At 39.0% G+C, this 27,267-nt stretch overlaps 1 protein-coding gene across 1 annotated transcript in view; it reads left to right on the forward strand.

Moving 5' to 3' along the window:
• Positions 1–27,267, forward strand: part of SEL1L3 (SEL1L family member 3) — a 684,155-nt gene that overhangs the window by 53,704 nt on the left and 603,184 nt on the right. The window contains exon 2 of the mRNA XM_078678371.1: positions 26,149–26,704. Within this exon, the coding sequence (XP_078534497.1) occupies positions 26,149–26,704 (556 nt within the window). The remainder of the gene's footprint in view (positions 1–26,148; positions 26,705–27,267) is intronic.

Below are 27,267 nucleotides of genomic sequence, written 5' to 3' on the forward strand. Positions count from 1 at the left end.
TTCATTGACCTTCCTGTTAACCTCCTGCAAAAGGGTAGCTGCAGTGTGAGATTTCTCCATGGCAAACATGCCTACTGTTACATGTTTGCGAGTAGCTTGAAAAACTGTGTCTGTGTCAACACCTGCTTGTTTTAACTGTTGTTTGACCCCTGCAAAAGGGACCCAGTGTGCAGTGATGCACATGTAATCAAGGGCTTGGCAACTGGTCCAAATGTCTGTTGTCATGTGGATAGTGTGAACAGCACTCTTCAGAATAGCTGCGCCAATCACCTCCAGCACATCTTGATGTAGTGCTGGAACAGCAACCCTGGCAAAATAGGACCGGCTAGGAACCTTCCATTTAGGGCAGACTGTTGCCACAAATTCAAGAAAACCCACCCCTTCCTCGAAAGAGAAAGGGAGAAGGTCCAGCGCTAGCATTTTAGCCAGCTTTGCGTTATACAGACGTACCGTTGGGTGGTTGTGTTCAAATGGCGCATCCGACCAAAACATGCTTCTAATGGTGTGCTGGGACATTTTACGTGATGATGATGATGATGCAGACTTCAAACCAGTTAGGGTCATTGATGTAGTTTTTCACATTGGTGTCTCTCCCAGACTCTCAGTGTGACTCATACAGGGTAGAGGGTGTGGGCGCTACCACTGCAATGCTGCTGCAAGGGGTACTGGGTGTACCAGAAAAAATGTCGGTCGGTTCTTGACTTCCCCCCTGCACAATCAGCCCCTCATCAGCATCAGATGCAATATGAATGGATACATTTTGATCAGTTCTACTTGGGTTTTCCCGGATCTTCCTTAGGTGCGCCTCCCACCGGATAGTGTGGTGTTTTTGGAGATGACCTCTCTGGCCTCCGGTACCATAGTTGGTACCAAGCTTACCCCGACTAACTAATACTTTACAAATCGAACAAACGACCATGTTTTCCGCCCTTTGGCTAACAGTAAAGAAGTCCAAAACTGGGGACTGGAAATGTCTGCTGGTGGTGGAGATGCTACTTTGACTTTCAATGCCAGATGAAGTGGAGGATGGGTGTGGCTGAATTTGTTTCTGTTGTTCACTTACAGCACCACTACTTGAGGTAATTGAGGTCGAGCTGGATGGAGGTCCCTGCCGGCCCTTCTGACTAAAAAATATGGAAGCTGTAGGTTGTGTTGGTGTTGTAGTTAACTGCGTTGGTGGTGGTACCAGTGCCACGCCGCCCACATCCTGCTCAGCAGCCATTCGGGACAGGGTGAAAATAACTGTCTGCTGCATGCCCGCTGGGGCTGGAGTGACGTCTGTGATGACTGGGTCGTCGTCAGACTGTTCATCAGCAGCAGAAGACACCACTTCTTGTTCGTCGTCTTCACACATAAGTCGAAGCCTTGTGGGAACCTTCCTTTTAGGTTTAGCTGCCTTTGTCGGCTCATGGGGTGCCTCACTCTCAGACTGAATTTGTGGGTTCCAATCAGGATCAAGGTCATCAGAATGAAGGGGGCTTGAAGAAGAACTTGTAGTAGTAGTAGCCCTCCTTGACCTTTTTCTTGCTGGGGATCTGGAAGACAATGGATCATCCTCAGGAGGAGTGGCTTCCTCGGATGTTACCTCCACTTGAATATCAATTTCCGGATTTGCCCCTACTTCTGGGGGAACAAGCGTTGTAGGCAGGTGTGCCACTCCATGAACCTCTAGTTGCACCTCTCCATGCACCTCTCCTTACGCCTCTCCTTGCGCCTCTCCTTGCCCATGAACCTGCGCTTGTACTAGTTGCACCTGTGGTTGTCATTGCGGCTGAGGTTGTTGAACACTTGTCAGCTGAGTTACACCCGGCGTTGATTGGATGGTACTTTCTTGTGATGAGCCAACATCACTGGTCGATGGTAATTGGACAACCAAAGTGGCTGCCGCAGCAGCACTCATGGTCTTGGACCTAACTTGGCATGGTGGCACTGAGCCCAATGAAGCGGAGATGCTGCTTCCAAATTGGTCCCCGGTGGACACCGCTGCTGCTGCAGGCGTAGTTTTTTTTCCCCAAAAAAGGTGTCGGTGGGCACACCAGTCTCCTTGGTAGCTGGTGCCACTTGCTTCTTCTTCTCCTTCTTACTGGCAGTGGCACTGGCATTTTTTTCACTGAGACGCTAAGGCCACCTTTTTTTGGGGCCATCTTCTTCAGGTGTCAGAACAGCAGGCCGCAGTTGCACGAGTTGCAGAGTTGTCTTGTCTGTGGCCACACGTGACGTTGTGCTGCACACACCGCTGCAGGACTTCTTCCTGGCACTGGTGGTTCTCTTGTGCACCTAAAAGCAATGAAAGCCAGAGGAACATCAGTTAAACACCCCAAAAAGTCAAAAAACAAACAGAAATCACCACAATCCAATGCCATCCATGCCCTCAATGATGTTTAAATTCAAGACACCCCACAGAAAGACTTGGTCCATGCACCACTCACTACCCCTGGGCCTAATGGAAGAAAGCAAGGCAAACTGGGTGCAGTACTGAGGACACTGCCTGGCTTCAAAATGTCCCCTTGTCTCCCAGCCACATGGCCAGGTCCTGCCTGTACCAGGCTTCAAAATGGCCCCCACCCACATGGCCAGGCCCCAACACCACCCCAAAAAGTCGAAAACCACACAAAAATCACCACAATCCAATGGCATCCATGCCCTCAATGATGTTTAAATTCAAGACACCCCACAGAAAGACTTGGTCCATGCACCACTCACTACCCCTGGGCCTAATGGAAGAAAGCAAGGCAAACTGGGTGCAGGTCTGAGCACACTGCCTGGCTTCAAAATGGCCCCTTGACCCCATCACATGGCCAGGCCCTGCCTGGACCAGGCCTCAAAATGGCCCCCACCCACATGGCCAGGCCCCAACAACACCCCAAAAAGTCAAAAAACACACAAAAATCACCACAATCCCAAGCCATCCATGCCCTCAATGATGTGTAAATTCAAGACACCCCACAGAAAGACTTGGTCCATGCACCACTCACTACCCTTGGGCGTACTGGCTAGTGTGGCTTTACAGGCACCCCAAAATAAAATAAAAAAATCCACATATAGTGAGCTAAAATTCAATGACATAAATGAGATTTAAGTTCAACAAAACTCACAGAAACAGATGTATTATGCACCCATGACTAACCCTTGGCCTACTGGATACTGTGGCTACCACAATATATTTTTTTTAAAGTTGTGAAAAGTTTTAAAATTGTAGTTGCAGCAACTGCAATGCCACAAACAAACAACACCAACTTACTTGTAAAATCTCAAATCCAAAAGCGATCCAAAAGCTCCAAAGTCCTAAAAGTCCTCAAATACAAATATCCAGCAGCAGTCACAAAAAGTAATACAACGAAGGATACAGTCGTGGACGAAAAAAGTCCTGCGAGATACTCGCGGAACGTGGGAGATTTATGGTATGACGGGCGTTTGGGGGGATGGACATGGGTTCGTTGTGGGGAGGGAGGGGTTTAATTAAAAGGGTTATGTGCAGATCTTTGCTGTAAGCCTTTTTAACCTTTTCATTGAATCTTACGTATTCTGTGCATTGTTTCCGTGTGACAATGATGGTGTGGCCTGTTGAAGTCTTTAATCAATTAACAGGAAATACATGCTCTATGACATAAAAAAAACAGCAGGCTACGGAGCTCCGATCTTCTGCACGTCCCATTTCTAATGATGGACCACACAGTAGCTAGTGAACATACTGTCCTGCCCATGAGGGCGGGATTTTTTTTAGTTTTGAGGCAGCTGGTGCTATTTTATGACAATCTCTGGCATCTATTTGTAAAAGAGGTGGCCTTCTGGGCACTTTCCTCTTCTGAAATACCTCACAGTGTTTTTATTTATGCATCCGTCACGTAACCCTTTATGTCTAGTGTTCAGAGAATATGACGTGTTTGCAAATAATAGAGAATGGTTCCCTGGAGAAATCCAAATCCTACAACATGTCGTCGCTCTGAAGACGGTGCCCTTGCTTTTTTCGGACGTGGCGAAGTGGAGGCCGTAAAATTAGCTGTACGGTGAAATATGTTGTGATGTGGCTTAGCTGGTTGTGTTGGGTTGCCATTTTCACACTGAACGCAAGATTTCACACACCCAGGGGTCGCGGAGCGAGCAGGAATGCTGGCTTCATGCGCAAATAACTGTCAGGGATCCCTAAAGTAAAACAACTATTTATTTTAGGGTTTAGCATTAGCAACAAACAGTTCGATGGGAACACAACTTGTGCCCCGGGAAATCTCAGAAAGCAGAATAAATAAGACATTCAGCGCTAAGGCATTTGTTCGGTATGCTAACAGAATATCATAAAAAAGAAAAGAAAACTCACCGCCGCCTCAGCTCTTGACTTCTGCAGTCCCGCTTTTTCCGTTCTCCTCAAGGAAGCCACCCACAGGCAGCCTCCCTCCACTCCACTAATCACAACGCTGCAATGGCAGCGTTGTGATTGGTGTGGTGCAGGCACTCAGCGGCCCAGGCGGACGCCTAATCAGAGGCCCTTTTCTCTATGTAGGCTGCATACAGCCTAAATAGAAAAAAGGGAGAGTGCTCATGACTGCTTTGGTCGGCCCCAGGCTAGCCACTCCCCCCTTGCCCTTGCCCTCAAGCGGGATCGCCCACCCACCCTCCCACAACCAGGCACTTCTGCTTCTCGCACTGCAAGAAAGCAGTGGGGCGATGCCCCATGATCCTATGGAGGAGTCGCCACTGTCACACATTCTTACCCACTGCAAGACTGCAAGAGGAGTTCCTTCCGTTTCGGCTGAAAAACCAGCGTAAGATGTGTCGACCAGCGTCTGGCGTTCAGCCTGTTCAATGGAACTAATATTTAAAAAACTAACGTCAGCACACACATAATGCGTGTGTAGGTAGTGCTGAAAGCTGCTAAAAGGTGTCCCATCTTGAAGTGTGGTCCGGGAGTAATATAACCGAATCTAGACATGTAATAAGTGGAATGATTTTAATAAAGCTATTGTCAGCACACATGCAGAGTGTGCATAAACAGTTCAGGGAATAATTCCCCCTACTAGGTATGTTGCCATCTTTAAATGGGGTGTGCTAGTAACCTCACCAAGGTCTTTGAGTCTAACAGGGGTGAGGGGTACAAATGTGCAAAAACTGTCTTTTATCTTCCTATATCTGAATTCAGGGGTGTGTCAGTCAATAGGGGAATTCTACATAGGTGTAATTAGTGGAAAAGGGAATGTTCCATGATGATGAAGAATACTGCTAGCACCTAAGTAATGTTATGTAACTTTCCATATGATTTCTTCATTTAATTCTTCTTTTACCATATTGAGTAAAAAGATCGAAAGGTCTCTCTTTCTTTACGTTCTTCCATCATGGTGCTTCCTGGTTTCTGTTTTACCTTTTCCAAAATTAACGGTGTGCAGTCTAAATATCGAGTATTTTTTTTCGAATGGACATAATATCGACTCCAGAATATCGAGATGGCATAAATATCGAGGTAAGTAATATCGATGTATTTATTATCGATATTCATGTATGTAAAAAAATATCGATTGAAAAAATATCGAGTAAGTAATATCGATAGTAAAAAATATCGTTTTTTCTAGTAGTTTAAAAATATCGAAAGTTGTGTTATCGACAGTCATAATATCGACTAATAATATTGATATAAATAATATCGAATAGTTAAATGTACACTGTTTTAAATTTTTGTTACTACCTTTATTGTTAAAATATATGTTCATTTTTTATTTATTTATATTGAAATACATTTTTATTAAATTAATAATTTAAAAAAATTATTCAAATACTATAATAATTTCTAGGAACGGGTAGTGAGTTTTTAGGGGAATAGGGTGGGAAGTAATTTAATTATAATTAATTAAATATGTAAATTTATTAATTGGTAGTAATATTTAATTAATTGTTAATTAAAAAATTATTGTTGATTATTTAAACATTAATTGGTAATTAATTTAATTTAATTGATTAATTGTTAATTATGTTAATTTAAATAATTTATGTCATGTAGCGGGTTGTGGGTTTATAGGGGAATAGGGTGGGAAGTAATTTAATTATAATTATTTAAATATGTAAATATATTAATTGGTAGTAATATTTAATTAATTGTTAATTAAAAAATAATTGTTGATTATTTTACAATTAATTGGTAATTAATTTAATTTAATTGATTAATTGCTAATTATGTTAATTTAAATAATGTATGTCATGTAGCGGGTTGTGGGTTTATAGGGGAATAGGGTGGGAAGTAATTTAATTATAATTAATTAAATATGTAAATATATTAATTGGTAGTAATATTTAATTAATTGTTAATTAAAATATAATTGTTGATAATTAAAAAATGAATTGGTAATTAATTTAATTTAATTGATTAATTGCTGATTATGTTAATTACAAATTTTTATTTCCTGTAGTGGGTTGTGTGTTTATAGGGGAATAGAGTGGGAAGTAATTTAATAATGAAATATTAATATTTTTTTAAGGTATACAACGTTTACCACACAATTTTTACAACGGACTACCATTACAACAAAACTTTTACAACGCAAATACCATAACAACGCATGTATTTAGAACAAATGATTTTACTACGCAGGTACTTTTACAATGCATACCATTACAACGTAAGTATTGGTAAGTATATAATTATATTTCAAATGTTATAGTTTTGGATTTTTGGGTAAAGGGGTATTTTTAGGGTTCAGGGTCAGTTTTCAGTTTTTGGGTAAAGGGGTATTTTTAGGGTTCAGGGTCAGTTTTCAGTATTTGGGTAAAGGGGTATTTTTAGAGTTCAGGGTCAGTTTTCAGTTTTTGGGTAAAGGGGTATTTTTAGGGTTCTGGGTCAGTTTTCAGTTTTTGGGTAAAGGGGTATTTTTAGGGGTCAGGGTCAGTTTTCAGTATTTGGGTAAAGGGGTATTTTTAAGGTTCAGGGTCAGTTTTCTGTTTTTGGGTAAAGGGGTATTTTTAGGGTTCAGGGTCAGTTTTCAGTTTTTGGGTAAAGGGGTATTTTTAGGGTTCAGGGTCAGTTTTCAGTTTTTGGGTAAAGGGGTATTTTTAGGGTTCAGGGTCAGTTTTCAGTTTTTGGGTAAAGGGGTATTTTTTGGGTTGAGGGTCAGTTTTCAGTTTTTGGGTAAAGGGGTATTTTTAGGGTACAGGGTCAGTTTTCAGTTTTTGGGTAAAGGGGTATTTTTAGGGTTTAGGGTCAGTTTTCAGTTTTTGGGTGAAGGGGTATTTTTAGAGTTCAGGGTCAGTTTTCAGTTTTTGGGTAAAGGGGTATTTTTAGGGTTCAGGGTCAGTTTTTAGTTTTTGGGTAAAGGGGTATTTTTTGGGTTGAGGGTCAGTTTTCAGTTTTTGGGTAAAGGGGTATTTTTAGGGTTCAGGGTCAGTTTTCAGTTTTTGGGTAAAGGGGTATTTTTAGGGTTCAGGGTCAGTTTTGAGTTTTAGGGTAAAGGGGTATTTTTAGGGTTCAGGGTCAGTTTGGGGTTTTTGGGTAGAGGGGTACAGGGTAAAAATAACGTACATTTAAATTTACATTAAATTACTTTAATTAAATTATTTTTAATTATATTAATTTCAATTAATTTACATTAATAAAAATATTATATAATTACCAATACTTACGTTGTAATGGTATGCGTTGTAAAGGTATTTGCGTTGTAAAAACATTCGTTGTAAATACATGCGGTGTAATGGTATTTGTGTTGTTAAAGTTTTGTTGTAAAGGTATGCGTTGTAAAAGTATGCGTTGAAATGTCATACATCTTTTATTTAATTGTATGTAATAGAAAATAATTGTAATATAATTTATAATTATCAAAAAAATAATTGGTAATTAGTTGTAAATTAGTATTAATAGGTAAGTAATAGAAATAATTATAGTTAATTAGTAATTTTAATATATTAATTATTATATAAAATTAAATAGTTAATCATTTGTAAAAAAAATTATATTGATATTATTTTGTAATTTTTTTATTAATATATGAAGTCTTTACTTTCCCTACTGTTGCACCCACTGGAGTGGGAATAGTAATTAGTATGGGTTCAGTGTCCAGCACCTTCCATGAGTTTACAATTGGTGAAGTGGGAATTGTAATTTGTATGGTTTTAATGTGTAGTATGGTTTTGTGAGTTTATAATTGGTGCAGTGGAAATAAGAAAACATTTTTTATACAAATAATTGTTATTGGTAGGATACTATAATAAAGTTTTACATTTACATAGAACATTTTTGTATTAATTATAATTATAGTTATTGTAGTAGTTAAAAGATAAATACATTTTTAAAATTATTAAAATTTAAAATGCATTTTTAAATAGAATATTTCATATGTAATTAATATTTATATAGAATAATAAAGAAGGAAACATACACAGGGTTAAATGCAATAAATGAAAAACAGTTTATTAACATATAACAAATAATTTGTAAGTAGAGATGTATTTTTTATTTCTATTGAAAATTGTCAGTAAACAGTTTTTATTATCAAAAAAAATATATGAAGTGCATATATATGTTTTTAACAAATAAATGATATTAACATAATTTTATGTTTATTCACATATATTGTAATTTAAATAGTTAAAGAAACAAATTGGTAATATGTACTTTTCATTTAATAACAATTATTTTATTCACATAGACATTGAATATATTGTCATAGATAAATATGTATATTTCTTTTATAACAGTAACACTTTTGTTTCTTACAAAGTAATCATATATTTTTTAAAATTAATATTATGAATATTGAACATATTTATAATATTAATTTTTACATAGATAAACACACAAATACATTTTTATATACATACATAATGTTTAAACTCATATTAGCTATTTTTATAAACAAATTATTTGTAACAAGGTTATATATGGAATTTTTTTAACATATAGATTATTTTCAAAATGTATATATAAATCATAAAATATTATTTAAAGTAACAGATAACAGTTGAATAATTATTTGAAAGTAATGAATATTTAAGAAATAATTTTCTACAATTTAAATAATTATTTACACTTAATATAATACTCAGTGTATTTTTTTAAAGTATTGGAATATAGAAATTAAAGAGGTTTTTGCTGTATACAGGGACTACTTTTTAACCGCGTAATGTTATTTAGGCTTATTTGGTGCTTCAACAGATCGCGTTTGGATGCTGCTTCGCGTTAGAGAGGGTAAGTTTGTTTTAATTGTATTTTAGAAGTTAATGAAGTTAGTGTTAGTGTATGTGTGGTGTGTTTAGGTGTATGTAGATAGGGTTATTAAGAGAAGATTGTGTTTTCGGTGTTAGGTAGAGTGTACGATATTTGATTTTTACCGCGTTTTAGTTGTAGGTGTGTGACGTGAGCTAATATGTTTAAATGTTACAAAGATAATATGTTTGGTGTATAAATATGTGTTTTTATATATGTATGGGTGTTTTTGTGTGGGTGGGTATGTATTTTATTTTTTCCAGGTTATCGTCGCGTTTTACTGTTTTTGAGGAGTTCCTTCTTTTTCGATCAGAGTTGTGTGACGAGTATTATATACTCTTATTTTTGCACACAAATATTTTAGTTTTCAAGTTTTCCAGGAGCTTTTTTTTTTCAACATTACTATTTTCGGGTTTTTAATCGTATATCGTGTGTATTACATTGGAGAGGAGTCGCTATGGATTTGCTTGTATTTTTCCATTTTTTTTTGGGCTTCCATGGATTGTATGGGTTTTTGCAATGGTGTCGTATGGATTGCTTGGAATTGGATTACGTTTGAAGCTGCAACAGAAATGTAAGTATTTACAAAAAAATTCATGGGTGGGGAAACTGTTGTAATTTTTGCTTTAGTTACGTTGTATGTAACATTTTGTAAATACATTATCTAAATACATTTTATATATGTTCATATTATGTATTTGATAATTTAATTGCAAATTGTTACATGTAAAAATCAAGGAATTTAGAAAAAAAATGCTTAATGTAACGTGTATAGTTATGTTATGTTTTAAAGAATAGTTTTTGCAATCATTGATAGATATTCTAGTCCTTTGCTAGTTGGATAGAGGGTAACTTGACTTTGGAGTGTGTTATACATTTTTTTCGTTTCTTTGGTGAGTTTAGGTCCGATCAAAGTTACTGATTGCTCTATTCGGAGCTCCTGGTAACTCTGTTCTTTTTGTAAGGATTGTATTAATTTGTGAAGGGTAGGCGTTCCTCGGCCTGTAGTTGCTTGGAAGGCATTGTGCCATCCTTCAACTGCATTGTTTGTTTTAGCTTCCTTATTTAGTGTGCTAAGGTAGACATTCCACCAAGCTATTTGGTATTTGGGTTGTCTTCTATGGCCTGATCTGTGTAGCCTTCCTACCCATGTGTCTTCGAAGTAGTCAAGCATAGGGCTTAGTCTTTCTTCGTTTCTTTTATAGTAGGGGCTGTCTATTAACAAGTTATAGTGCTCAGTTACATCTGTCAGTGGAACATAGGCTAGGGCGATGAGTTTTTTATTTGATAAGCAAATGTGCTATCAGTGGCGTATTGGATACTCAAGGTAGATTTTTGTAGATGTCGCCAGATACATTGGTTAAAATGGTAATAGCAACCTTGTATTGCTGTGTGTGGGTATGTTTTAAGGATGCTGTTTATCATTGCTTTTTCAAAGTCAATGATAATTTTTTGTGGAAAATAGTTGTTAGTATGTTGATTGACTTCAGTTAGTATTTCTTGATAGGTAGCTTGCTGTTTGTTTGTTTGGTAGAAGGGCATAAAGGAATGGAATATTAGCATTTTGGAAATGACCATGGATAGTGTATAATTGATAAAAAGGTTTGGGGCATACAGAAAAAGTACCGTCCATCATCCAAGTTTGGCATTGGGTACGTTTAGTCATGTTGTTTGCTGTGGCAAACAGTATAATTCTTTTATCTGTAGATTTGTTGTCATAGAGTATAACATTATCTTTATTGTTACAGAGAGTTCAGGGGGAATTTGCACTTCTTCAAATGTTTTTGGTGTGGGAGGAGTAGTGCATGTTGCTCTTTTTTGTCTAGCTACAGTTCTTTTAAGGGATTCGATAGATGGTAATTGGCTAGAAGCATGTTGGGGAAGTACACTTAAATGGTGTTTCAGAATAGCAGTTGTTGGTTGATCAGTACTAGTACTAGCTTCTTTAAGGGAATCTAGCATTTGTCTAATCTCTATTTCTATTACATTGGGTGGGTGATTATGTTCCTTAGTATAAGTAACAGTAGTTTCCTGAGTTATAGCTCTACCATAACATTTGTTGGCATAATATTTCGTACACTTCCAAAACACTTTCATATCTTTTTGTTTCTCTTGAGTGTAGACATATCCCATGTAACAAAGAAGCATTTTCCCTTTTTGTGAATAAATGAATTTAGCTCCTTCAGTCATGATTGTATTGTAGTGCTAGGCGGTAATTAAAAGAGAATGTCATTACATTTTTTGAAAAAATAATGTTGTATTCTAATAATACAGTTTAATACATTTCTGATTTACCTGTAAATCTTTTGATGATTTCAAGTAGTTCTTTTCAGGTGTTGATGTTCTTCAAACTGTTATTTTCTGTGTATATATTTTTGTACCTGTGGAAGTTGAGAAAAAGTGTACAAATATTTTATAACTATTTATGATATTTTGGTAGAGGTTTTTAGCTAGTTTCAATTTAGTTACCTATCTATTAAATGTCGAAGTTACATTTCAATTATATACTTACTTATTTATATTTAACTTTTGATGTCCAGGTGTTGTCTAGGTCTTCTGTATTTTCTTTTTGTCTGTAGGATAAATAGTAAAAAAAAACATATATTTTAGGTATTTGGCTTTTAAAGATAGGTGTGAGGTTTGAGAGTTACATTTTCGATGGCAAATAATGTAGTAGTACTTACTTTAGATAGGTGTAGCTGTCTTTATGTTGAAGTCAAGAAGTTTTCTTTCACAAATCCTGCAGAGTTTCGTCTTCCTTTAGTTAGTTGATGTAGGCAGCATTTTTAGTTTGCTGTAATCTTGTTTATATAGTATGAGTGTAATTGTTTGTGAAATAGGATTGGTTGTTTAAATTGATAGTCTGTTTTTATTTGTGGATTTGAATTTTTTAACCTGTTATGCAAATTGCTTTCCTTATATGGGTGACGCCAATTAACGTTTATTTAATGTGTAAGGCCTTATTTAGTATAGGTAATGTTACCTTTATATTTTTAAAGTGGAGGAATATATATAATTTGCAGTAAGAAATGTTTAGTTGTTGGAAACATTGTTTATGTATTATAAAATGTATGTTTGTATTTATTTTGTGTTATAAATGTTAGGAAAATATATAGTATGTTTTATAGCTTCATAGAAACAATTAGTGAATAATTATGATTAGTATGACTAAATTTAAAGATAATAAAGTGATTTATTCAAGGATGTAGTAATTTCGATATTTAAAAAAAACGATCAATTTGCTATCTATATTTTTGTATTCGATATTTTGACTGTTTTTGATTTATAGATGTGATAATCAATGTTTTAGAAATCGATAATGTAGATAGTCGATATTGTTGTAGTCGTTGTTTTTTTTAGTCGATAATGTGGTTTCGATATTTTAGTGTTTTGTTGTTTAAGTATAGGCAAGCGATAATTTTGTAGTCGATAATTTGTCATCGATATTTTGTCCAGTCGATATTCGGTCTGTTGAGGTTATGTCAGTGATCCAAAATTAACATTGTAACTTCCATTCCTGAATGTTTCAAGGTCAGGAAATGTTGTACCAGGGGGGACCTGTATATTTCTAGTTTGAATTGCAAATTTGTGTTCTCTACATAGAATACGGAATTCCCTCCCTGTCTCACCAGTATAGTCCAAACCACATCGGTACCTAAGAAGGTATAGAATCTTAATGTAACAGAACTGCGGACAGTGGACCACTCCTGTTCCAAGCACCAATCCTAATATCACCAATATAATTTGTGTTGCTGATTTCTAAAGTACTGGCGTGCAATTTTCAAATGCCCCCTGTCCCCAAGGGCATATCCAAAAAGTTGGAAATAATCTATATTTTTTATAAATGAAAAAGCACCGCTGCAAAGTTAAATGTCCAATAGTTCGTCGAAGAGTATTAACTCGTTAGGCCGTTCACATTCATACAGACGCTGAATCGTAAGCAATGATGAAAAGATATATGGAATTCAATGTTCCTTTAATAGTCCATACAAACACCAGCCAACGCGTTTCGTTCCGTTACCAGAACTTCTTCAGGGCTAAATAATTTTCCAGACGCTGGGTGTTTCTGATCCGAAATCCTCATCCATAAGTGTATGTATATTTCCTGAGTTTGGATTACCTCACTATGTTAGACTCATCTTAATGGTCCTATTCCATTAGGAGAACATATATGTCCGATATTGTGCCAGGTATTAACCCGTATGGTCAATAAACCATCCTCGATGGTAGCGTCTCGGATCTCCGGCGTCAGTAACAGTCCAACTAAGGATAGAATGTTCTTACTTGTGCAAATCGTCAAATCTTTAAGTTTGCCTGAGCGTCCATGGTATTCCCATTGGGTTGTGACTTGTGCTGTATCACATGTGTGGCATGTGCCACAGCTATGATTCCCCTTAACCAGTGGGGTACCATCCATGGTCCTCTGTGTGTCTTCTGTTTTGGTGCTTTGTCTTTTATTCACAAATTCCTTTGACTTTGAAGTTAACTTTGGAGTGATTGGTTACACAGATGAGCTTATCTCCTTCCTTTTTATTCTTTCCATGTAAGATAGCGTCATGATTATAGTATCTAGCTCTCTTGAATGCTTGTTTTACCAAGCATCTTGGATATCCGCTCTGCAATAGTTTGGCCATAGGTTCTTGTCTATTCTGCATATATGTCTTTACCATAGTACGGTTGCATCTTTTTGTGAGGAACACACCGTATGGAATGGAGTCCTTTTGACTATTAGGATGGAAACTAGCATGTTGTAAAACCATATTCCTGGCAGTGGGTTTTCCATATAGACTTACTTAGAGTAGGCCTTATTGTTCTGAAATCCTAATGTCCTAATATTTTACTGTCTGTCTGTTGGTGTTGTTGTAAACTTTAATTTGTCATTACTAGAATTGAGCCACTTCATAAATTCTACAAGTGGTTCATGAGGAATATGTCACCTATGAATCATGACCAACACCTCACATTTTCATGAAATGGTGCCATTTCATTGAAGTTGTGCTTACTCTCATACTCACCCATATAGATGTTTGCTATGAGGAGGCACAAGAAGCCCCTTGCTGGTCCCTTTGATTTACTGGTAAATATTATCATTAAATTCAAAGAAGTTGTTGAACAGAACAATTTCCAAACAATCACTGATAAACTGATTCAGTCTGTCCCACGGCGTTTGTGTCATTACTTCCTGTGCAGCTCCTAATTTCTCCATTAGAGGAATATGAGTGTACAGTTGTTTGATATCAAGTGTCACTAAAATTTCTCATTGCTGGTTAAATGCAATATTCTTTATTTTCTAGGTCATGTCTTCTGGGTCTCTAATAAAGAATGTGCATAATTTCGTCAGAGGGCAGAGAACTGCATCAACGTATTTTGATAGAGGTTCTGTAATTAAATTAATAGAAGAAATGATGGGCTGAATTGGTGGGTCTGTTATATTTGTATGTGTTTTCAGGACTCCATATAAATCTGGGGTCACCAGATTGTCTTTATTAAGAATTCATACTCCTTTCAGATATCTCCATTACGTAACTCCCTTAAAGTCAGATGTTCTATTTTCGTCTTTAGTATCAGGAATAATTTGGTTGAAGCTCTTTTATAGTGTTCTGGCATGTGTAGCATGCCTTGTATTTTAGTAATGTAGTTGGCAGTATCCATTACCACAATTTCTCCACCCTTGTCACATGGCGTAAGTGTGATGTTGTTTTTTTGTAGGATACCTAGTTGTAGCTGTAATCTCACTTTTAGTTAGATTTTGTGATGTTGGTGGAATGTATTTTGTAATATTACCAAGATCTTTTAAAACAGCTTCTTCGAAATAGCCTCTTCTGGCCCTACCATTTCAAGAGTGAATGAATGAATACTTTATTGTGTGGTTACTCAAAACCATTACATTAAAAACCAGAATACAAAATTGCAAAAGTTAAAACCAAGAGAGTGTCGGCAAGCAAGTCTGTGTACTGGGCGCTGGTGGATACAGTGAGAAGGGTTCATAGTGGGGCAGCCCAATGTGTGTCTGCAAGGTCTCTATTCATGTGTGCGCTGGGTGGCCATCAGCTTGGACCGTGTCTGATGGATATATTTTCCGAAAGAGGCCATCTGTTTTACCATCGTTAGTGTGTATAGTTGGTAAATTGCCTCCTTTGCGGTGCGTGACTCCACTTGTATTAGAATAGGCCTGAGGTAGAGACTGCGAGCCGTACGCAGCGCCGAGCAACAAAATAGGAGGTGGGCCAGTGACTCTCGTTTGTACCTGCAGAGCCTGCATTCCCGTGCAGCTAGTCCAGCCAGTTCAGAGGCGTATAGTTCTTTTAGGGGCAGGGGGTGTAGTCTGTAGGCTAAAATCTTATGAAGGGCTGCACGGCCCACTGCCTGCGTGAGGTGGGATTTAGGGTTGTGCACAGTGTGCGGTAGGCATAGGGACTCGTGAAAGTTTCTATTAGCCAATGACTCCAGGTCCAGTTCCTGCGAACGAGCACGTACTTGTTTTTTGATCGCGTTTTTGATGGCAGTATAACTGACGTGTTCGGGATTCCAGGACTCTGTGGCTAGATGGAGAAGATCCTTTGCCGCATTAAGAGTGGCTGACCAGGGATTCCCAGGTTCCATAAAGATATGTTTCAATACTGCCTTGAGTGTGTTCCCGTGTGCCGCTGTTGTGAGGAAGTAATATTTACTTAAGGCGGCGATCTCTTCCAGATTTTGCTGGTTGAGAGAGAACTCTAAACGGACGAGCGTATTTCTGGTGCACCTTGGTAAATGGAACAGTCTCTTATAAGCTCTGCAGTGTATTTTTTCTAGGTCCTTGTTGAGTTTACCCGGGAACGCTTGTTGAGCATAATTGAGGGCCGGCATTAGCTTAGCTTTGAGTACTCTTTGAATAGCCGTTGTAGAGGGGCTATATAACGAGGCTTGTAACTTGCAGAGTGCATGGGTGATGGTTTTACCTTTTCCTTGAATTTTCTTTAAGTGGACGCTTGGAAGCCCCGACTCTTGGTAGAAAATGCCCAGGTAGGTGTATCGCTGTGTGGTTTCCAAGGAGAGATGGCCAAGCCTCCACCTTACTGATTTTTTCTTTGGGTAGTGTCCGAAGATGATTACTTTTGATTTGGAGTGATTTGCTACCAGCCTGTTTTTCTTGTTATATAGTGCAAGTGCCGTCAGCGCCTTTTGTAACCCAATTTTAGTGTGGTCCAGAAGTACCAAATCATCTGCATATTGCATAAATTGAATTTTGGTCCCTCCGATCTTTGGGGTTGCTAAGGCTGCCCCGGACAAGGCCCTCTCCATGTCCGCTGTATATAGATTGAACAACAGTGGGGCCAAGACGCACCCTTGTTTTAGGCCTCGATCTGTGTCAATCTTGGCGGATGCGGAGTCCCGGATTTTTTTTACTATTTTGGACACTAAAATTTTTCCGGGCGGGGCCTTCTTTTCGGTAACAGTGTCAGGCTCATCACCTGCTATGGGTGCGTCATTTTGCCGGTTAACTGATCCCTCTTCATTATAAAGGGCTTTTACATGGGCGACCCAAATGGATGCCTCAAGGGAGTTTTCTCTATGGTTTGTACCTCGTCCGAGATTGATTAGGTAGCTCCAGAACTCTTGCGATTTCCCGGGGCTCAACAGGTCGAAGATTTTTAGCCATTGTGCTTCGCAGTGGTCACGTTTTGCATCCCAAACCTTCTTGGAGTGGCTTTTTGTGGCTTCTTGTAATTGTATTTTGTTTGAGTTTGAGCCGATTTTACGAAAGGCTTTTCGTTTCGTGTTCAGTTGTTTAGCACTTTTTTAAATTATTTCATTGTGTCCATATGCAGTTGGAGGATGCCAGTGGGTTGTTCTATCTGTATCCCCGCGAAGTTTTGTCGCCATGGTCCCGGTTATGCCGTTCCATGTTGCTATAGCACCCTTCTTCTGTTCACTTGGTGGCCAGCCTATCCACGAGTTTGCCCAGTTGTTAAATGAGGTAATTACAATCGGCCCCCATTTAATTCTTCTGGGTAACTTTATCAGTTCTTCGCCGTTGGCTGCTCCAATGCATTGTAGCCTGTGGCGTGTGTTCACTGTAAAGTTCAGCGTGATGGTTAGAGCGGCATGATCGCTGTCACTGCGCGGATGAACTGAGAAATTTGACATCAGGGGTTGCAGTTTGTCACTTAAGATGATGTAGTCGATTGTCGTTTGGTTGTTGTACTTATGACCGACAATAGCTCCTGGGCTGTTCTTTAAATGAACTGAATGCGCTGTCGCCAGTTTGCAAGATTTTAGTAGGTCATTCAGTGCAGTAGTAGTCCCAGACTGGTGACTTTGTGTGGTTTGCACCCCTATGTTATGGGTATTGAGGTCACCAAGGATAATGCATTCTAATGACGGGAATTGGAGCAGTAAGGACTCTAAATAGTTTGTAAGCGTCAGCGGGTTGGCTGTAGGCCCGTGTGGATTATAGTAAATATTAATAAGTAAGATTGAAAAATTCCCGTTTGTCGAGTGGCGGCCTTTCAGGATGCCCGCATGAAGGAAGTCTGGAAGGTTGTTTTTTTCCGCGAATTCCAATTTCAACGAATGCTATATGTAGACGCATGTCCCCCCCGATGGTCTTCCAAAGATGTTGATCTTTTTTGCTGCTTTACCATATTCTGCATATCCTCTTAATTAAAGTGGATTGATCAACCAGGATTTTTGTATACAGATTATGTCCGCCTCCTCCATGAATTTCACCGTAGTTTGATTTTGGAGCAGCCTTTTGAGCCCAGCGACGTTCCAGGTCATGATTTTCAAGTTATTAGAGGTCCGGTTTTTATTTAAGGGTTTCAGTTGTGCGTTGGTCGTGCTTTGGCAATGGCTGTTAGGAGCTGGGATTTAGTATTTGTGGCAGCCAAGACCAGTCTTTGCTCACACACCCCTTTGTTACGCATAAGCGGTTGCCTTGGCTCAAGTTTGTTGTTATCTTGATTGGGGTGCCGTTGATTAGACCTGTGTTTATGCTGCCTTTAGACCCCTGAAGGATGGACATCGCATTTAGGGCGTGAATAGAGGAGGCGTTCGAGCATAGTCGCCCTCCAGCTAGCTGTTCCGGGCTTTCCTGATGGAAATGCGAGAAATGAGTTTTTAAGATTAGGGGTTATTTTTGCGTTGACTTAGACTTTATTTTTATACCCCAGCTTTCCAGTAGCTTTTGTTGACTTTTCAGTGCCTCAGCTATGTTCGAAGTGGTAAAAATTAATTCTGTGGTTTCATTTTTCTCCTCCGGGTCTGGCGGCAGGAAAGAGATGGTCTCAATATCTGTAGTTTTTATCCCTTCCAGCCCTTGGATGTTTGCGCAAAGTGTTAGGAGGTTGCTACGGTTGAGGATGTCCCACTTTCCCTATGAGACATAGTCAGGGTACAGCATTATTTTCCGGTCCTGGATTTGCGTGTAGTTTGGTTGGCCTGCAGAGTCCGCATCCTTCCACTTTTTTGCCTGGGCGCCAAATAGTGGTGGCTGTGCCGCATCAGGTGGGTGGGCGTGTGCCTGCTTTGTTAGCCCTGTTGACTGCTGGAAAGCCGCCATGAGCGGTGAGCTGGACGGGCCGTTGTTAGACGGCATATTTTCAGCATGCTCTGGTTTAATGATGTCCGATGACAATTGAATCGCTTTGCGCGTCGTGGTCATTGATTGAGCAGCGGGCTGTAAGTTTGTTGGATGCAAGTCATAGTCGCTTGTTGATCCTTGATTCACTTCCCCACTGATTTGTGCTTGTGAGTTATTTGCTTGATTTTGTGATGACGATGCTGGGGCTAGCTGAGGAGCTGCAAAGGAAGCCAGCGTCGTCAAATCTATTGCTGCATTGATTATGTTTGAAGGATCCGGAGTTGACTCAATTGTTTCTACCATTTTAGTGGTTGCTGCCAATTGCGTTGTTTGCTGGCTCTCGGTGTGATCAGGCGTCTGGTTATCAGGCCGTAGCCATTGCCGGATAGAACTGGAAGCATAGGATTTGTTTTTATTCGCCTTGTTAGCATAGGATTTGTTTTTATTTGCCTTGTTTCAAGAGTGGGGATAAACATTGATTTAGGTTAACAACCTGACTAATTTAACTCAGCATTCTCTATGCTGTTATTTATAAAGTACTTCTTTAGTCTGATCTTCCTAAAAAATTAGAATGCATCCTGATTGAGTTTGAACTCATTTGTATTAGTGCTGGGGACAAAAGATAGCCCCCTTGTCAGTAGTGCCCTTTCTTCATTCCCAATCTTAGTGGATGATAAATTAAAGATTGGTATGGTGTCTGACTCCATTTTTTCTAGTTTTGTTGTAGCCTCCAATATTGTTGTTTCTGGGTTGTAAGATACTGATCTTGAGGGTCTGACTGGAAATGCTTCACCCTGTTTTGTCTGTGATATATTTTCCTCCCTCTGCCCCTGCATCTGGCTAAAAAAGGGGACTGGTCTGAGTACTGATAATTTTGTCCTTGTGAAGCCCTATATGTGTTGTATGTCCTGTCACCTTCCAGTGGGCAGGGCTGTCACCATCTGAATCTGTAGAATAAGTATCCGAGAAGGTGATCACTGTTCTTTTCTTTCTATTAGTTGGATCTGTTTGTCCTGGTTCTTGTACCCACTCTTGATAATAACTAGCTGTTAAATAAGGATATGCCTTCTCTTGTGTGTACCATCTAATCTCTTTTTTAAGTTTGTCTGTTTTTTTCTTTATTAAGTACTCTTCAAAATCTTGTAGTTCTTCACTAATCGCTTTTAGTTTTCTCTTTGCTTCTTCTAACAAATAGTGCCAGAGCATTTCTGACTCTAAGTCCAGATGGAATTACTCCTGCCCTGAGGTATTCAAGCATAAATAGTGCATGAAATTCTGTTCTTTTGACTTTTTCTTGAGATTTTGTTGTTTCAGCGATTCACTGTTGTCTACATTTGTTAAGACTACTCTCTTTTCTGGATTAGTTGTTTGTCCCACCAGGGCATTGAAGTCATCATCTGAAAAAACCAAAAGTCTTCAGTGCTTGCATTTATTTAAAAGAAAATTAAACCAAGGTCGAAAGCCTATCTAAATAGCTTACCTAAAAATTTTATTATCTTCTTTATTCAATGCAATCCGGAAAGTGCAAATTACATCTTAAATGATGGCTTTTACACATGAAACCCACCACATGCAAGAACCTGCCGTTAAATAACCGCTAGACAATCAAGTGTAAGAAGGTGATCCCCTGAACAGATACTTTTAGGTCTTGGTGCAGGGGGAAACAGACACAACTAAGAAGAAGAGATAAGCACCCTCTAGACCTGTATTACTTCCATTTTGCTAATACATGCTGTTGGTACTGTCCCTTTTATGATAGAATATTAACATGTGAGATCAGTTTGACCTCTTGTTGGAAAACAGATCCCAGCTCACAACACTGCAGTGGATAATATCACATGATGTATCTCTGCTGAGACTTGTTTTGATGTATAGATTACTGGGATACCTGTATGAATGTTGAGCATGCTAGTGTTGCAGTGCGAATGAAAGATAGAATGAGAGGATTGGGCGATGAAGGTAGCTGGTCTATCTTTGATGGTACCAAAACATTTTTAACCAAATCAAAGAAATGTGTTATTAATTTGCCACAATACATAGAAAGAATTTTGAAACATTTTTGTACACCATTCATATTAATATGCTGTTTTCAAATAATTTATAAGGAATAATAGAACACTTGGTAAAATAAATACATGTAAAAGAAGATGAAATAAAATTGATCTGAAGATATAATAAAACTGAGGATACGGAACCCACAATTTATAAAGAATATAACTGATTTATCTAAGCATAAATCTCAAATGGATAAAGAGGGGTCCTTGGCTTGGTGAAGTTTTAGTGACTTCTCAACTCTCTTAACAAAATTAATTTTAGAAAGTAATTGATTTGACTTATTCTGCGGTAAATTTTAAAAAGCTGCAGATTTGTTTGTCTATCTTTAGAATTTTCAGCCTTTATGTATGTTCAATATTAGAAGCAGATAACTAGTCTTTATCTCAAATATATTAAAAACCCATAACTAGAAAGTTGATTTGTTTTACGTTCATTACTTTGTTATTCTTTTATCACTATTATCTTCAGTACAAAGAAACTACTCTGTATAAATAAAGAAAATATTCCTTGCTAGGCTTTTGTTTAATATGTTGTACTGTGTGCCAGATACTTAGTTGGCCTTTCTCATTCACGCCTGTCATGCCCATCGCTGTCATAAAGCATTTCAGAATTATTTGTGTCATATGTGCTTGACAGTTTTCTATAGTCCCCTCTCATGATTTCAATATAGGTCTCCTACTGGCAACTTACTTATTAATATCTATTTATGTATTTTTTTTCATAACCTTTATTATTGTTTCTTACTATGGCAGTTAAGAAAGAGGACATTACAAGAATGCAGCTGCCTTCATAGAACTTGGGTACAGTCAAGGAGGTAAAATATACATAGCCAATTAGAATAGGAACAAAGCAGGTCCGTGGACGATGATCTTCCCATGAAGTGAGGCAAGAGATAACCATCATCTTACACATGCATAACATAAACCAAGTGTAATGACACCAGTGCTACATCGAGGACATTGATCTTCCTCCGATGTCTCCATCCTGTTTCTGTTAGACTCCACTTGACAATAACCATTGGCAAAGGCCTAGCTCAGGGAAACTTCCCATTTTTAAAGAATATTTGTGACAACACAGACAATATGAAAAAGCAAAAGTATTAAAACAAATCTAAAAATAAAAAAGAAGTCAAGCAGCCCTTACACTGCAGTACACTCCTTTTCAGGAAGATATGCACATGTGATCAAGAAAACCTAGGGGCTAATTTGTGAAAACGTAAGGGCCAGGGCCTCAGTTATTTCTCAGAAGGCCATCCTGGCTCCCACTACCCTTGCTAGGTCTGCCAAATGTCAGTTCCTGTTCTACTTCTAACTATCCTACTGGTACAGATGTGACATTTTTCACTATCCTATTATCCCAGGCCACTTCAAGTTGAATGGATGGTCTTGCCTCACCCATTTCAATATGAATTTCAAAGTATATTAAGATGTAAAACACTCTGCTGGACTTATAAAAGACTGACAGTGCCACCACATTGTGAACTCTCATACATAAGTGCTGGTGCTTAGAAATAAATACGGGTGCCAAGCACCTGCAGACAAATTAAGCACTGGAAATGCAATCACTAATAGAGCAAGACACCCGCAGTATGAATTGGGCTGATCTGGTACCCTTTGCTATTAGCTGTGGAGGGTGGAAGCAAAATGTGAATGACTTTTATACAGACCAAACATGGCTGACCGAAAGCCCCTGAATGTATCAGTATAGTTATATATTTTTATAATAATTCTTTGCAGAAAACATGAGGTTGAGGAGAGAGCTATAGCTGTCTCTAAACCAGGCCGCAACATGGTTTAAACGGGACCCACCTATCCCGTAGCATTCCCTTTCCAGGGTCTGAGATGTTGGGATCTCTGTATGTTGTTTTTAGCCTAAAACATTTGAAAGTAACATAAACATATGTTTGCCAATAATGTTTTTCATTGTTGAGATGCTTCTCACAAAAATGTGTGTTTACCCTCACGCTGGTAGCTAGGCTCTCCTTAGAAATGAACTCTACTCTCAGAAACAACATTGCACACTAACACGAGGACCAAGCACTGGTGGCACATTGGTGATGTGAAACAACTTAAGTATACATGAGGATTTTGCTTTCTAAAACACACAATATCAATCGACATTATGAAAATTAACTTTATTTGGGCAGACTGCCATTAATATATTTTCGATTTGGCATATTTTGGGAATAGTTAAGCAAAAGCGTAAACATTTTAGGAATAATGCACATAATTAAAGCCACACCATAGAAAAGCAACACCACAGCTGTATGCACAAGAAACAATTGCTTACTTTTGTTATTCACACACTGCCATTGTAAAATAGTTGGTGCATGGCTGCATTACATTTTTGAAATTCTATTTAACATTTAAAGTGAAATATTTGAATTTCTAAGAAGTGGTATAGTTATAAAAAGGCTTCTAATTTATTAATAATTTCCGTAAGACGGGGTTCATAATATCAGTATTTGTTGTAGTTTGACTGTCTTTCCCCATCTTAGGCTCAGGTCTCATCCAGGTGTGCACACCGTCCCTTCCTCTGAGTTCTGCAAGAGGAGGAAGATCATTGCTGCAGAAGTGTTCTATATACCAGAGTCTTTTTTTAGTACCAGTCTTTATGGACCTTTTGTAAATATGATGGTATGTTCTGAATCAAAGTATGAAGTTGGTTAAAGGGTCCATGTGTTAGCCTTCTCCTGCTTTTTCCTTTTGTTTTTTTTTGTTTCCTGGTTGAAGTTTAGTTAGTGCTAGTCTTTTTTTGCGATCACCTGATGTACAGTAACAGCTTACTGATTCTTCTTCAGACCTGGAAATTTCAGGCTAGATTATACTTTTTAGACTGCTAGAGAAACCGCTTCTGAAACCACCTTGTGTAGAGTTTAAGTTATTGTTCTGTTGGTCCAGTTCATTCATTTGCTTGACAATTAGTCTTGCAGAGATTTTTTTATGTCAGGTAGGTTGGAATATAGCCCTTTAGGAGCCTGGTACACAGTTTGTCTTGTATCTATAGTGTTGCAATCAAGCTTGTTTTTCAAGATTCAGGGATGCTTCTTTTGTTAATTTGTGTTCACCGCCTAGCAACATATTTTAAGCACTGCATTGGAATCCAGTTTGGTCCTGGGGCTTTGTTCACTTTTAATCTTGTGACTGCTTTGAGGGCCACTTGAGGCATGAACTAGTCAGTCGAGGTGTCCATGGTATGTCTTATAACTGTTTCTTGTGGTACTCGATGCGCTCATTCCTGGTAATGAGTGCACTCATCTTCACAGAAGAGTCTTTTTAGAGTATGCTATCCATTCTTATGTCAGAATGTTGGCGTTTATGTTGTATTGAGCGTTTCCTGTGCCATTTGCAACCGACCTCCAGAGTTGTTTGGAGTGCTTGCTCATAGATGTTTCTATGAGTGGATGCAATTGTGACTTTTCTTATCTTTCTAGGCCGAGTCTATGAGATAGCTTAAGCTGTCGGGTTGCCAAAAATTATTATGAGCGTACAGCCCACCCACTACTTGCCATTGGTTAGCTTTATTGGCTCTCTCATTTGCTTGCTTCTTATTCAATGGCCTCACTCCCTCTTCTTGTGTTTGTCCTTCCTTTGGCATATAGCTTCTTTATGATCTTTTTGAGTGGCGAGCTTATATATCTTTCCACTGCTCACATTTAGGCTGCTACTATCTTTTTCAATCAGCACTTTATTAGAGTGTATGTGTTTTTATAGCTCTCTTTCCTTGTGTGCTGTTTCACGCCTCAAATTCCCTCCACTTGCAGTGTGTTGCTCCCTACACCTCCCAGCTTGTCAGTTAAAGCACAGAAATATAGATGTTTTTGCTGAGGTGTGGCTGATGAGTAGATTTTAAGGGTTGTTTTTGTTTGATCTCCTGTATTCCATTACAAAAAGCGCAAGCTTTTGCACTCAGACGTTTATGGCGGTGCAGTAGGGGCCATCTCCTGCACTCACTCAGCTGGTATCAGAAGTAAAAGGTCTATTTAGCATGCAAACTTAGGGGCCAATTCCGATTGCGGATTTCCCGCATCCACCGGGCCGGCGGAAGCCACCGCCGGCCCGGAGGATGCGGGAAAACCGCCGCGGAGGCATGATAGACCCACCGCCAAATTAGGATGGCTGGTGGGTCTTGCAATCTGTCCTCCGCTTTTCCGCCGTGGTCGCCTTCCGACCGCAGCGGAAAAGCATTAACATGGCTGGCGGTGTCTATCAGACACCGCCAGCCATATTAGGATGGAGTAGATATTATGCTTTTCCACGGCGGCTTTTCCGCCGTGGAAAAGCATACGGACCTTCACTTTGGGGGCCCGTTGCGGGCCCCCTGGGTGAAGGGGGGGTGGGGGATGCACATGGGGGGTACCTATGGTACCCCCCGGCATTTGCGTGTACAAAGCGGCAGGCACCGCACGGTGCCTGCTGCTTTGTGCACGCAAATGCCGTGCATGCATTTTTAACATTGCGGCGGGTGCAGCTTGAAGCTGCACCCGCCGCAATGTTAAGGATAGAGGATGTGACTGCCACCCTGGCGGTCATATTCTAATCTGCACGGAGGGACCGCCGCTGCCCCTGCGGACGTTCCCTCCTACTCTATGGTGGCGGACAAACTCCGGTCCGTCCGCCATCATAATCGGCCCCTAAGTGCCAATTCTCTGCAAGAAACTTCTTCTGAGGGACATACATCTGCTCCCTGGGCTACTGCGAGGAGCAAATCGCTGCATCCTGTGGAAGGTAAATTAGGGCTTGTAAATTGTTTCCCTTACATTCTAACATTTCTTATTCTTTTAAAATCTGTTTAGAGTTTAATGAGTGAAAAGTATATGAAAGATAAATGATGGGATTTATAAAGATTAATTCAATGCACAGTTGTGAGATACCATAAGGTGTATATGCATTTCCTTCAAAATTAAGATTTTTTTAAATGTTACTCTTTTTTTAAACAATACTTTACACAAAAGTATTGGTAAAGTCAACCGCTCAGCACTTTTATTAAAGGCATGAACTCTTGACTCAGCCAAAGCTTGTTTTGGCTTTTGTTAAGGTTTTGTACCCTGTTCTTAGTTTTGAGTTTGGTTTTTGCCTTGCATGTAGAATATTTGGGACTTGGCTGGTTTCATTCAATATCAAACGAAGAGATTTTTCTTTTACAATGATTATTTTTTTGAAGTCTTTTTTGCATATACTTCAGCCATGCTTAGTTATATAGATTTTTTTATTTAGTCAGTTATAGAATCGGATGTGCAGAGCCTGGTCCGGCTTGTCGTTTGATAGCTTCTCTCATTTCTTCGAGGCTTGACTGTCGTGTGTCAATGTAGCTAAGCTCTGTTTATGACTAAAATATTTTTTCATTGTAGGATCCACTGCCCGCTTTAGGCAGGATGACCACATCTGTCACCGTGCTTTCGGAACAAAAACTGAACTCTGATGACTTCCTCGAACTTAGCAATGTACCAGAAACAGTCCGTGATTGTGAAATCGATGTACATTATTTGTGTTCGAACCCTTGTATTGTGAACCTTGAAGTAGTGGCTTCTTCTGAGTTTAGAAGTGCAGTTTCCATCATTAAGAAGAGGTGGCAAAATGAAAATCATCTTTATGTCCACAGAACCAGGAAAGTGGATATAAAATTCCCAAATATTATGGCATACAGGGATGATTATGTCATCAGGCACTCAATAATCATTCATTCTGTGTTGGTAAGAGCTTGGATCACTCACCAAAACTTGAACAACCAGCCTGACGAGACCAATGGAGCCTCCATGCCTGCAGTTGCAAAGACCTTTGCTGTACTGAGACCTCTTCCACCTTTTCAACGCCCTTTCAAAGATCACAGATTATGCCTTGCATGGAACATTGAGATGTTGTGGAAAATAGAAGAAAATCGAATACCTCAATGCCCTTCTGAAGATGGTGAGTACAACTTTATTGCAAAATATGCTTTTCTTTGCACTTGGATCATGATTACTTGCTGATGGCCGTAGAGGGATGTTAGTCATTAATACTTTCCATTGGTGATGCAAATAACCCCATCCTTATCCATGACTGTGATCCATAAAAAGCAAATTGCCCTCATGAATATTCCTTTTAGAAATTCGACATGCCAACATGAACGGTCTGCAAGCAGTAAAGATAGCTTTACCTTTGTTGGTAAAACAAAGTCTTAATCATAGTATTCTAGCTTATTTAATAGTAAACATTAGTGCATCAGCGGTAAAATGCAGCTTCTGAGTGCACACAGTCTATGTCTCTGGGAACCAGCAGACCAATCCCATACATGTGTGCACCTGTTACATGGTCACCTCTTTATCAGTGACTGCTGTTTTTATATATGCTGGATTGTTTGCCATGTTCTAAAAGTTCACTAAAGCTCGTAGATTAACAACCAGGTTCCATATTACAGAAGTGCCCAAGGGGCGCAACAAGGGTTTGCACTTGCTTTGCGCCCCTCCCTCTGCACTTTGGTATAACAGAAG

The sequence above is a fragment of the Lissotriton helveticus genome, chromosome 2_2 (genome assembly GCF_964261635.1).
Source record: "Lissotriton helveticus chromosome 2_2, aLisHel1.1, whole genome shotgun sequence".
Lineage (NCBI taxonomy): Eukaryota > Metazoa > Chordata > Amphibia > Caudata > Salamandridae > Lissotriton > Lissotriton helveticus.